This window comes from Psammomys obesus, unplaced genomic scaffold, assembly GCF_907164565.1.
Source record: "Psammomys obesus unplaced genomic scaffold, mPsaObe1.curated_primary_1811, whole genome shotgun sequence".
NCBI classification, from domain to species: domain Eukaryota; kingdom Metazoa; phylum Chordata; class Mammalia; order Rodentia; family Muridae; genus Psammomys; species Psammomys obesus.
In genome coordinates, this window is record NW_026586550.1 from 13,003,975 (window position 1) to 13,017,376 (window position 13,402).

Below are 13,402 nucleotides of genomic sequence, written 5' to 3' on the forward strand. Positions count from 1 at the left end.
AGGAGCTAGCTTCAATCTCTGCCATGCTGCTGTCTGCTTATGATATTAATGACTCTTGATAACCTCATTCACAAAAGTACAATTTGTCTTCGTATCCCCCATTGAATGTCAAATCCAAGACCTTTCACTATGCCTAGATAATATGCACCAAAGTAAAAATTGATTTTAAAACTGTGTGGTTTAAAATTTTTGCCCCATAAAAATTTCCTTATGCCATATTTCTCAGTTCATTTACATCTGATTCAATATTTCCTCAAAAGATTGCTTACTAAATTGTTGGGCGATACTATAAATGGTCTAGAAAGACACCCTAAAGAGACATGAACTTGTAAAATCCTCTTTGATTAAGGTGTGCAAGGCCTTCTGTTTACATATTAAGGAGCTTGGAAGTGGTTCTGATCCATTCAGTAGTTGAATATGTTGTAGATTCTAAAGGTGAAGTGCCTTAAATATTGTCAAATTGTAGCAATGACAGTCAAAGTAACCCACTCATTGCTTTTCATGTCCTCAGTGTACCTTGCCAGGGCTAGAAGACTAGGAGGCAGATGATTGCATCAGGAAGCATGGCTATGATATCATATCACAGTCCCTGAAGCTGTGGTAGAGTTTGCTGAAATCACGTTCTTGATTGTCAGAGGATTAAGATCCTGTCAAACACTTTGGGACACCAACAGAATGGTTGCCTTCTAGAGAACATACTAAGCAAAGCAACTTGTAGATTGACAAAGTGACTTTAAGTCTAGCTATGAATTAATAGACATGGCTTCCAGAAAATACCAAATAAGCTCATTCTCCTGGACTTTTAGTAACAACGGAAACTCCACAAGTTGTTTGCACTTTGTCTCTATGCTTTCCCCTGTAGGATTCTCGAACAAGCGTTATGCTCTAGGGCTAAGAACTTAATTTTCTCTAGTTTGATTTCCGCTTATTCTCAGAGATCAACTCACCTTGCCTTCCCAGATAGATTCTTCACCTTGAATAATGCTTGTGTGACAATATAACATGTGGTAGGATAACCAAATATTATCCAATGGTAGAGACTCAGGGTGGAGGGCAAGAATGACATTTTACATGTTTTATTTGGGGCAAAACAAAACAAAACACCTTATGCTTTAATCTTGGCAACTCAGGAGGCTTCCAAGCTCCTTCTCCTGAATCAAGACTCAAATAAAAGAAACTGCCAAAAGAAGCAAGTTGAATTCTATTTAATGTAATACTTAGGAAATTTAGATGTATATAAAGAGAGTTCCTTCCTTTGCCACAAATTGTCCTTTGCTTTCTAGTATACCTATAGCATATTCACATTGCTTCAGAAAGGACTGGACACAAGATATTATTATAAAAGAGAAATAATACCCTTCTCCGGGACTACGCACATGCCAAGGGCTTTAATCTCCTTCTGCCCTTAAGACCCATCCTACTCATAGCATCAATCTGAAAGACAACAGCACACTAGAATTCGTGGAGAGTGGATCCACCATCTTACTCTCAGACTTGGAGAGTCTGAAATTCTCAGAAATCATGTGATTCTATCAATGGTTCTGAAATTTTAAGGAACTTGAACAGTGACTTGAACAGTGAATTGTGAGCAAAGTCCTAGAGCCTGCCGTGTCATGGTTTGGGTTATGGAAAGTGGCACGGACAAAGGACATTTACAGGGGTCAAATCAGGGAGTTGTTTTTGTAGCACATGACCAGGAAGTAGGTAGTATGAGATGACAGAATCATATTTCAATCTGCAGCATGGCAAGGAGCCATGAGAGGATAGCCTGCAGGAACAAGAAAGCAACCAGGGGCAAGGGCCTCAGAGTAGCAACATTGGAGCCAGGGAGGGCCACTGCTGCAGCCCTGAAGCCTGCATGGGTCTTGTCCTGAGGTTCCACTTTCCCTCCAGAAGACTCTAAGCATGGCTCCCGAGGAATAGGGGTAATATCAGGAATCCAACCTGTTGTATTTTCTACTTCCTCCTGCAGGAGATTAGAAAAAAAATAAGTAAATTCAGAAATGTTCCTACTTCTTTTCCTTTTCTTTTTTTTTTTAAATTTATTTTATTACAATTTATTCACTTTGTATCCCAGCTGTAGCCCCCTCCCTTGTTTTCCTTTTCTTGAAACCTTACTCTACTCCCCGACCCTTACAAGCTAACTGGGAGGTTCTAACAACATCTACTATGCAGGGCAGCAACAGCTTGCCTTTCTGCCTCCTTGGGCTCCCTCTCCCAGTTCAGGCTTCCCGTTATTGTTATTTGCTTCCATTATCCTTCATCTGTCCTTTCCTTGCCCAGTACCATCACCCAGCCCTGCAGGGTGGCATCCCTGTGACACGCACATCAATGCTTTTGATCACCACTGTCTGCTGGGACTCCTTGCAGGCTTTCTCAGCCTTCTTAATGTTCTCTGGAGTCCACTCAACATTATTCAGGACCATCAGGTTCTCCATGGGATTCCTGTGGGTAGTAGGGTTAGGGCAGGGATATGACAATAATCAGTGTTGACTTTCAGTTCTGACAAAATGTGTTGAAAACACTTCCATTTTTGCTAGCATATCTTTCATATCTTTCTTCCACATGGGTATAAACTACATGAAATGTATAACTAAATAGGATTTTTTTGTGAGTTGGTAAGAAAAAAAAAATCAGAGAGAACTTAAGTTATTGAGAAAAGGGTGACATAGGGTCTGAGAAGTTGAGCTTCAGTAAACCTGCGATTAGCTAGGATGTGGTAGCACACACCTTTATTCGGGAGACAGAGGCAGGTGCATCTTTGTGAGTTCAAGGCCAACTTGGTCTACAGAGAAAATTCCAGGACAGTCAGAGCTACATAGAAAGAAACCCTGTCTCAACACCCCCCCTCAAAAAAAAAAAAAAAAAAAAAAAAAAAGAAAGAAAATCTGCAATTGCCTTAAAGTTGTAAGTATCTGTTAAGAAAGATGTTCCCAGCTTCCTAATAGAGTCTTCTAGAGTGGGCTTTAACTTAGAAGTTGGAACATGAATGTAAACCAGTTTTTGAGTTAAGCCAGAAAAACAGGAATTTATGCACAAGGGATTCTGACTGTTAAGGGTAATTGTCATCCTCTCTTTTGATTGGTTGTTATCTGCTTCTCTGAATGCCCTTCCGGATGCAGACACTTTCTTACAAAACTTCTGTTTTTAGAGCTTTTTAAAATTATTATTATTACAATTTATTCACTTTATATCCCAGCTGTAGCCTCTTCCCTCATCTCTCTTCCCCTCCCCCTTCTCACCCTCCCTTTCTCCCTGCCCCTATGTACCTCTGCTAGTTCACTGCTAGGGGAAGTCCTCTTCCCTACTGTCTGACCTATTAGGTTTCATCATCTGGATCCTCTTTCCCTGTGGCCTAATTAGGCCACCCCACCAGGGGGAGGTGACAACTGAGTTCATATCAGAGACTGTTCCTGTTCCCCTTCCTAGAAAACCCCCATGGAGAATGAGCTGCCCATGGACTACATCTGAGCAGAGGGGCTAGGTTCTTTCCATGCACGGTCTTAGAGTTAATTCATCAGTCTCTGCAGGATCCCTGAACCCAGATTTTTTGGCTCTGTTGGTCTCTTTATAGAACTCCTGTCCCCTCCAGGTCTTTCTATTTCCCACTCTTCCATACAATTCCCTATACTCTTCCCAAAGTTTGGCTATGAGTCTCAGCATCTGCTTCGATACCCAGCTGGGTAAAGTCTTTCAGAAGCCTCCTGTGGTAGGCTCCTGTCCTGATTCTTGTCTCTTTTCCCACTTTCGATGTCTATCCTGTTTGCCCTTCTGAATGAGGATGAAGCATCTTCCCTAGGGCCTCCTTGTTGTTTAGCTTCTTTAGGACTATAGATTTTAGTATGTTTATCTGATATTGTATGTCTAATATCCACTTATAAGTGAGTATATACCATGTGTGTCTTTTGCTTCTGGGTTATTTTGATTCAACACTGAAAAGAGTAAGGGTGAGGGTGTCAGGGTTTGATTAGGCCGCTCACTGATGACTCCCTGGCTCAACAGCCTCAGAGGAATGAGTGAGACTCCTTTTGCTTCTTTCCAGATCCTTTCAAGATCCCTTCCCACAAGCTTGTGGATTTAAGCTTTTGTAAGCACTCACTCTGATGCTTCTTCCCCCAGTTCATTGGTCACATAGATGATATCAGGGTATCCTAAGCAACTGGAGATGTTGATTCTGGGATAGTAGAACAAGAAGACGAGGCACATCTCATTAATAGTGCTGGTACCTCCCTGGAGAAGGTGAGAGAGGGAGAGATGAAGATATCAAATCATGCAGAGAGGGATAGGGCAAGCCACAAATTGTGAAGCTTATCATTCTTCCAGAGAGCTCTCTCTTCTCCTAGTGTCTGGCTCACTGTGCCTTACCACGTCTCTTTCTTTCTTCTCTTCTGCTTACAGCCATTGAACAAGTAATGGTGTTATTTCTAAAGAAATATCCTACATATCTTCCTTATCCTCTACATTTCTACTATCAGACCCTGGTGTGGGCTAGACTCTCAACTTTGCACTGAGTGCCAGTCACCGACCTGGACTTACTACAGTCTCCTCTCTCCACAGCTGTCAGATCATTTGTTTCTAAGACACAAGGGATCTGACTTTGTAAGGATACGTGAAAACATCTGTCTCACATGCCTAGTCAGTGAACTTCAGTGGCATCATACTGTCTCTTGTTTTTTTGAGACAGGGTCTCTTTATGTAGCCCTGGCTGTCCTGGACTTGCTTTGTAGACCAGGCTGGCCTCGAACTCACAGAGATACACCTGCCTCTGTATCCCTAGTGTAGGATTAGAGGTGAATGCCACCATGACTGACATAATTTATTCTGAGACAAATTATTGAATTATACACCACAAAACTCAAGCTATCTATTCCCTTCTATTACTGATCTGGCATGTATAAGGTGACAGCTCACCCTTGTTGCCTGAGAGTTGTAGGTAAACAGCATTGTCTGTATTCTAAGAGCTATTCCCAACCTCAACTCCCTCAACCACACTCTGTTCCTTTGTGTCTTCCCTCACTCCTTTACCCATACCGAAGCTCATTGTTCTTCATGCACACTCCCAGCATTCTTTGCTGATAAATGGATTTCTCATTTCTGTTCTACAGAACTCCACATCGCTGTGTGTCCAGAGCCGGACAAACTTACTTATATTACATGATCTGTGTGTTGTCTTATGATACCTGAAATAGCCCTGAACCATTATCCCCACTTTTCCATTTTGATGTCTTCTAACTTGTTTTACAATAATATGTATGGCTGTGTTTCCTTCCTCAAAAGCACACAACCTTTTCTGAACTGGCCCTTATATAAGATTGCTGGGTTCCTTAAAATCATGGTAACTTGTTAGCTCTAACTGAGCATCTAACTCAAGAATGATTATGAAACTTTTGTCTTAAATGTGTTAACCAATTATTACAATAATATCATGAGCTAGTATTATTCTTTTTTCCTTATGAATTTAGAATGGAGCCAAGATATAGGATACTTTACGTAGGCTGTAAAGTTGCTAAATGATTATGCTGACATCTTAATCCAGAGCAGTGATGATTCCAGGTTCATTAATGGTGTGGGCACCTCCCTGAAGGAGGTGGGAGACAGAGATGTCATAATACATCCTTTCATAGTCTTAGTTGGTCACTAATGTAGAGTGTATGGAACTGCTCCCTATCATGGATGCATGGAGGTGTGAGAGCAGTAAAAGCCTCACAGAGGAAAGAAAGGCATAATCAGGAGCAATCAGAGTTAGTAGACAGTTAAAGCCAGGATGCAATGCATCTCTCTTTCAGGGCTACATCACTTGTTAGGGCAGTGGAGAAAGACACTTACAAAAGTCATAAAATCACGGTCCAGCGTCTGGTAGTTACATTCTATCAGCAGCTCATCCCCCTATTCACAGGGAAACATGAGAACCAATAGTAAGTCAGAGAGGAGCTGGTACAGTCTTAGAATTTTCTGGCCTAACAGTGAGCTATGCTTTCTTGTTCTCTCCCTCGCTCCAGCCACTAACTGCCCCTTAGGTTCCCACCAGCTTGATCACTGCAGGATGAGGTAAGTCTCTAGTCTCTTGCAGATTGAAGTCATAGGAATAATCTTTACATATTATTTGGAGTTGGGTTCCATTTCTAGAGGGAGAGAAGAACAGAAAGAGAGAAATGAGAAGATGACACAGAGAAGGTCCTACCCATAAAGATACAGTATGTAGGTTCATTCTGTGAACGCAAACAGCCCACAAAGTAAATATAAAAGATTCTTCTTTCACAATCTATACCACTCATCTCCAACCTATATCCTCCTTATTCTAAACCAGTCATAACATCATGCAGAATCAGTAACTATTCCCATACAAGGAAGGGGAGGTTCGAGTTTTTCCAGCACCTGTATTGAGCAACTTGCAGTGAGCGCCCAGCTAAGTGGGTGTGGATCAGGTAACTTGCTACGTGTAGGTCAGCTACGTGAGCCCCATTCATCTGTAACAAGAAGACACACCTGATTGGCCAAGAACACCTATCTCTAGCTTTCCTTTTCCTTCCTTGGTGCTTGATAGCATCTTCTTGCTCTGGTTAAGAGTCACTCTCTTATTTTTTGTCTTTACATTTCATTGACTTTGTTCTTTGACAATTTCATGCATGAAATGTATTCTGATAACTATACTCCCTCTTTAATCTCTCTGCTAAGTCCATTACCCACTTCTTCCCTGCAAGACTCCTTCCCATAGTCACAAATTTGTTTTTGTTGTTTTATTATATATATATATATATATATATATATATATATATATATATATATATTTTGTGGGTCACCCATTGAGTTTAACCAGGATCACCTGTGTGAGTGTGGGTTTGGAACTATCTGTTGGATCCTGCTGAATTCGGTGAATGCGCATTGACTGTCCTTCTCCTACAACCCATCAGTAGAAAATAGTTTATCAGGGAAAGACAGGACCCCCCAAACCCCTTCTTGATCCATGACTGATAGCTGATATGACCAGTCTTCGGTTTTTCGCACTGCAGGCAGCCACAGCTGTTATGAAGTCATGACTGTATTGGCTGGGTATGCCCAGAAGACAGCATTTCTGGCCCTTATCCCTGTCTCTTGACCATTACATTCTGTTCACTGCTTTCCCCGATGGATGGTTCCACTCACTCCCCTATTCCCATTGAGCCATTCTTTCTCTCTTTTTGCCCAGCTTCTTTGTCCCTAAAGCCATGACTCATTCCTCTCTTGTAGAATTTGTGCATGTCACTTTTCTGAGCACCAGGCTTCAATCACTTTTCAAAACTGTGGCTCAGGCTTGTGAGTTTAGGGATTGGACCAGAACTCTGGCAGAGAACAAGAAACCTCAGAGAATGTGTGTCTCTCAGCTTCACCTCTTCAAATTTCTCTGTCTTGCATAGCCCATAGGACAAGAAAGACTCAGCACCAGGGGGTATAAAGTGAATGGGGAAAACTGAGATGCCCAGCTCGAGGACTCCCATGTCATATCTGCGAAGGTGCGAGGTGTAGTACAGCCGTATCCCTGAGGTATCACGTAGGCCTAGAGTAGGAAGAAATACTCTTCTCAGAGGGTGGGAGTGAGTACAGTGTTCAGAAATGCTGGAATGGGCTGTGACTAACAGGATCTAGCGTGTATGCCACATGACTACATCCAGAAAAACCAGGTGGCTTCCACAGTGCCCTCCCACAAGCCCTTTGGATACTCACCAGGAAGATTCTGAAAATTGCTGTAGTGAACCTCCAGTCGGATCCATTGAGGGTCCAAGGGAGTTCCAATAGAGATGCCTACGTCATCTGGAAACTGGTAACTCTGTGGAGAGAGGAAGACTTGGCAGTGATGTCAGAAAGGGATCCAAGCTCTGCCCCTGCCTGAGTTTCTAACCTTGCGTTCAGAACTTCTATGGCCCCAAGGTTTCCATTAGCCCACTGCCTTACAGCATGCACCTCTCTGTCCCCAACTGCCTCCATGTCAGGACTCACAAGGCCCCCGACAGCCCAGCCTGCGATGACGTGGGAACAGAGGGAGAAGGCAGGGTCTGATCCATAGCATTCCCCGATGCCTGTGGGCAGCACGCTAGCGTTGCTGCACGCATACACGAGAATGTGATGCACCATCGTCTCATTGCGTTCCACCAGCAGGGGTTCAAACTGGACAGAGAAAAGAGGAAATGGCAGTTAAGATCTTCTGTCAAATTCTTATTCTCTCCCCCGACCCTCAACCAAAGCTGTGACATTCTCCACTTCTCTGAGTTTCTCCTCATCTGTTTCTCTCCACCATGCCTATCATCTTTCCTGGACTCTATTAGACTCTTCTAGCAACCCCCAAATACTTAAATCCATTTCTTTGGAGCACAGCTCACAGTGCTAAGTCATCAGGGACATTCCAAAGGTTCTGACTTTCTTTAGTCAATTCACAATTTGCAAATATGTGGCCACAACATTTTGAAATCTATTTTTTTAGATTTCCCCGTCCCTGTACCTTGGAACTTATAAAATTATATTTTTGTACTTGGACTAAGTTAAAAGTTCTCAAATACAAAGTTAGATGACTGATTTTGATTTCACTCTCCCTTGATTTTCTTACATTCTGACAATGCAGAGCCACATTCCTCTCTTTTTTTCTTTCTTTTTTTTCCCCACCTTCCTTACTAAAAGAGAACAATTCTGGGTTCATGATGGGGCTTGAAATTGTTCTCTTTAAAACTTATTAACTCTGTTTTCTGGCAAAATCTCCTCTACTTGAATAAAATAGTGTTGGTAGTTATTGGTCTGTGCCCGGGAAACTGTGTGACTTCTAACCCTAGAAAACTCCACCTGGCCCTACCACACTTCTCCTTCCTCACAGAAACAGTTTTTATTTCCAGACCCCAACATGCCCATCCCTTTGCTCCAGTGCCTTCTCTCCCTGGGCAGATTTTGCTGTTTGGTTCACGAACCTTGAAGATGTGATGCTTCTTGCTGACAATGGGGAGTGGAAGAAAGGTGCAGGCATATGTGGTATCCTCCTCCGGAATGAGAAACTGGAGAAACGTGCACAGAAGCTGAGCAGAACTGGAGTGAGGGTCACCCAAGGCAAGCAAGGAAGTGGTCAGGATAAGGGACAGAGATCATCTTAGGGCTAGAGTGGCATTCTTCACGGGCCCACGGACACTCATAGTGACTCTACTGTCAGGAGGATGTGGGTATTGGGTGCAGGATGAGAGATCTGGGATGAGTGGGGAGTTGGAAAGGGCAGAGGCAGACGGATGATGTGGTGGAATCTTACATTACTGATCTTCAAGTCGTGGATGAGGGTGTCTTCAGGGGCCTCTTGATCATCATAGTGTAGTATTTGTAGCAAGAAGATGGACTTGACAAAAATACGTTCTCGATTCATCTTTGGTATATCATCCAGGCCATAGGCAGCCAGGACCCTCATGGTGTCACTCTATGGGCATCATGAACATTGAAGGCCTGACACTCAACAGCACTCTTTGCATATACCTATATTCAGGTTCCTATATGTGCCACTCATGTACACAGTGGAATGAGAATAACTTGAGACAAGATTAGTTTGGTTTTTGTTCTACCGAAGCATGACAAATGCTTAACCCTTTCCCAATTGTTCTCTCTGACTATTTTACACCTGTGGAATAAGAGTGTCACACTTAAAGTGTTCAAATCCACACTTGAACTCCAAACATGGATGTTCAGTAGAACTAGTTAGAGTCCTTTAATAGGGGGAGAATAAAGTGGATATTTAGTCCTTGTGTGGAACTATGCCAAAGAATGATTGGATATTTCAAGGGGTGATACAATTGGACAGTACCCAGGAAGATTAAAGGATAATAGTCCCATGATTTGTGTCTGGATGCATGATCTGAGGTGACTATATCCTCTCAGGAGAAGCTGGTTGTGGCTTAATATTTTTCTATTTCCACGTCTTACCGTAATGTCATGATCATGCAGGTCACAGGATCTGAAGGGCCTGGAAAAACGCATGGTGGTAGAGCCAGAATCTTCTATCAGCTTTAGCAGTTCAGCATCCTGGCTCCCATCCTGTTCTAGAGTGTCTTCATCCAGAAGGTGCTGATCCTGGGGTCCAGTGACCATTAAAAAGTAAGAACCAGAATCTCAAACAATTAGGCTTTAGGACAGCAGGTATATGCTAAAATGGGACAAGCCAGATACCTCCACTGCACAAATGGGTTTCCTGAGAGGACAGAGCATGTCTGTTGGAGCTTTACCTCCTGGCTTTACTATTCTTACTTCAAATCTTGGCTTCATGAATTCTAATAATTTCCCATTGAAATCTTCAGAAGTTAACTTGCTCTCAGAATGATCTGTACCACATCCTCTCTCACGAAGCTCTAATTATACATATATATATATTATACATATATATATATATATACATATATACATTATATATATTTTTGTGTACTATGATGAACATTACAGTGTATGAGTGCAGCTCAGAACTATGATCTTGAGCTTAGAATGTGTGAGTTTTGAGAGACAAGTGAACTACTACTTCACTTTTAAAAGGCAGATCATAGCAGTGGTTCTCAACTTGTGGGTTGTGACCTCTTTGGGGGTGTTGAAGGACACTTTCATGGGAGTCACATATCAGATATCCTGTATATCAGATATTTAGAATACAATTCATAACTGTAGCAAAATCACAGTTATGAGGTAGCAACAAAAATAATGTTATGGTTGGGGATCTCCACAACATGAAGAAATGTATTAAAGGGTCACAGCACTGGGAAGGTTGAGAGTCATTAAATTATAGTAATTTCTCTCGGTGATGCTACAGAGTTTAAAATGAAAAGAATTTAGAACAATGCTGAGTTAATCAAAAACACAAAACAATTTTCAGCTATTAATGTTGGCTCTTTTGCTGTCGTTGCAGTCACTAGACAATTTCATACTGAGGTCCACCTAAGTGGGCTTAAAGGCCAGAGACTGTCTCTAATAACTTTGAATTTTTCCCAGTGACCTGCATTTACTCTGCTCCCAGCAGGCAAGTGGTATTAGACTGTTACTGTAAGATTCTCCTCTCTTAAAAGTCTTACAGACAAGTGGCCTAGAAGATTATAATGCTCGAGCATCTTTGTAGGGAGACATCAGCAGTCAACTAGAGTTCAGTGTGCTTGGGTGTGTTTGGAGAAGGAAGATGTTCTCTAGACACAAAACCATCCTCAGCCCAGTGAAGGAGCTCATCTGTAAGATGGAGGTTAGAGTTTATGGATGTGAAGCCATATTTTTTTTTATTTATAGATTTATCTTATTTTATTTTTTTAATATTAGCTACATTCTATTAACTTTGTATCCCAACTGTAGTCTGCTCCCTCATTTCCTTCCAATCTCACCCTCCCTCCCTCATCTCCTCCCTACCCCTTTCCAAGTCAACAGATAGGGAGGTCCTCCTCTCCTTCCACCTGACCCTAGCTTATCAGGTTTCTTCAGGACTGGCTGCAATGTCCTCCTCTGTGGTCTAGCAAGACTGCTCCTTCCTCGGTGGGGGGAGGTCAAAGAGTCAGCCATTGAGTTCATGTCAGAAATAGTCCCTGTTCCCTTTACTAGGGAACCCACTTGGATACCGAGCTATCATGGGCTATCCTTAACTCAACACATGTTACACACCTCTAAACTTACCGAAAAGTAGACATTGCCTTCGGGGAGGACTCCTCCAACTACCAGATCACTTCCCACAAAGGTGTAGCGATTTGTGATGCCCAGGCCAACCCAGCCAGTTGTTTGGACTTGGAGCTCAAATGTGATTATTTCAGCCTCATAATCAAAGTCCCAGCGAAGGAGGACAGCATGGGAAGGATCTAAGAACCTAGAATAACGAAGGGGAGATGTAGGGCCCAAGCGCTTGCTTTGGGAAAAGGCTGCTAGGACCAAAAGTAAGAGAAGCCTGAAGAGAAGAACATAGGCCATGGCTCCTGGGGCCCTGAACATCTTTCCTGAAGATGGATACTCAAGAGCTCTGGACTTATATATATATATATCTATTTGTGCCAGGCATGGTGCCATGAGGGAGGGACAGGCTGGGATCTTCTGATCTGATTATATCCACTGTGTACAGAATGGTGCCACTTACATAACTTGAGTCACAGTGTCCAGAGAGGAGACAGAGTAGGGTGTCTCACCTTAAGTCAGGGACCTAATGTGAAATTGTCAAGAGAGTCATGAAGTCTTCCTCACCAACTCCATGACAGGGTCGTGCCCAATGAGAACCTGTAAAGTCAGGGCGCTTCTCAGTTTCCCCCACTGCTCTGTTCCTCCATGTGTATCCCACCTCCATAATATCCTTAGTAAATAATATTGCTCTGGAATACACCCTCCTCTACTCCAGTCTTTCACTATTGTGTCCACGTGTAGAATGGAGGCAGTGGAACATAAGCATATCTTTTGGCTTCCTGGTAAGTGCAGGAGAGAGGTCTTAAGAAGAAAGGCCATCTTAATGTCTTAATTTTGACTCTACAGGCAGCTGACAATTAGAAGATTCTTATACAAGTACAGTATCCCAGGAAAGCGGTTTATTGGCGGTACCCCAAAGAAGGCAAGTTCGATAGGAAGAGCTTAGTTCAGAATGAGTGTGTATTTTAAGAAGGAAAAAACTAATAACTATGTGTTTTAATCTGTTGAGATGTGTCATTTCAGGTCTTTGTCCTCCTAAAGACTTCTTAAAGTTGAAATAGTGTGATATTCCTATCCCTTTTAGACCTGCTGCTTTGTTTTATCCAAGACAGGCTGAAAATAAAGTGTGAATAAAATACAAAATTTAAATACCAAAAAAAAAAAAAAAGAAGAAGAAGAAAGGCCATGATTACAGGCTCCTGCAGGAACCTGTGCTTCTAATCCTAGGAAGAACACCTAGAGATGGAAGTCTTCTAGAAAGGTAGACAAGTCTGTGGTAGCTTTGATTTTAGCAATTCACACAAAGAAGCAAGAAATCAGGGGAAAGCTGGGCATGGGTGTGGTGGTACACTCCTTTAGTCTCAGCACTCAGGGAGGCAGAGGCAGGCAGATCACTGTGAGTTCAAGGCCAGCCTGATCTTCAAAGTGAGTCCAGGACAGCCAAGGCTACATAGAGAAACACCATCTCAAAAAACAAAACGAACAAAAAACAAACAAAGAAGAAGATAATGAAGCAGAAGAAGAGAAAGAGAGGGAAAGATGTGAATTTGCCTGTGGGACACTTTGTGCTTCATCTTCCCTACCGTAATCAGGAGTTGCTTTTCAAAGAAATTACAGTTCAGTTACTCTCCCCACCATGTTTAGCGAAGTTTTTGTGCTTTCAAGTACCTTGATATTATGTAAGCAACTAAAGCACAAAAGAATATTTGAATAATAGGGCAGAATGAAATTATGGTCTATTTAATTGCATGATGATTCCAGTTAGTGTAATTTGTAG

General features: G+C 42.3%; 1 protein-coding gene across 1 annotated transcript; it reads right to left on the minus strand.

The window, feature by feature from the left end:
• Positions 1-1,723: 1,723 nt before the first annotated feature.
• On the minus strand, positions 1,724-11,922 carry LOC129672630 (DBH-like monooxygenase protein 2). Its single transcript, XM_055602168.1, has 13 exons — positions 11,635-11,922; positions 9,922-10,068; positions 9,260-9,421; positions 8,931-9,014; positions 7,975-8,142; positions 7,702-7,804; positions 7,368-7,534; positions 6,376-6,467; positions 6,026-6,122; positions 5,827-5,886; positions 4,100-4,230; positions 2,328-2,445; positions 1,724-1,966 (listed from the first exon to the last, which is right to left on the minus strand). The coding sequence occupies exons 1-13, from the start codon at positions 11,920-11,922 to the stop codon at positions 1,724-1,726; spliced, it is 1,860 nt and encodes a 619-aa protein (XP_055458143.1).
• Between the last annotated feature and the right edge of the window lie 1,480 nt (positions 11,923-13,402).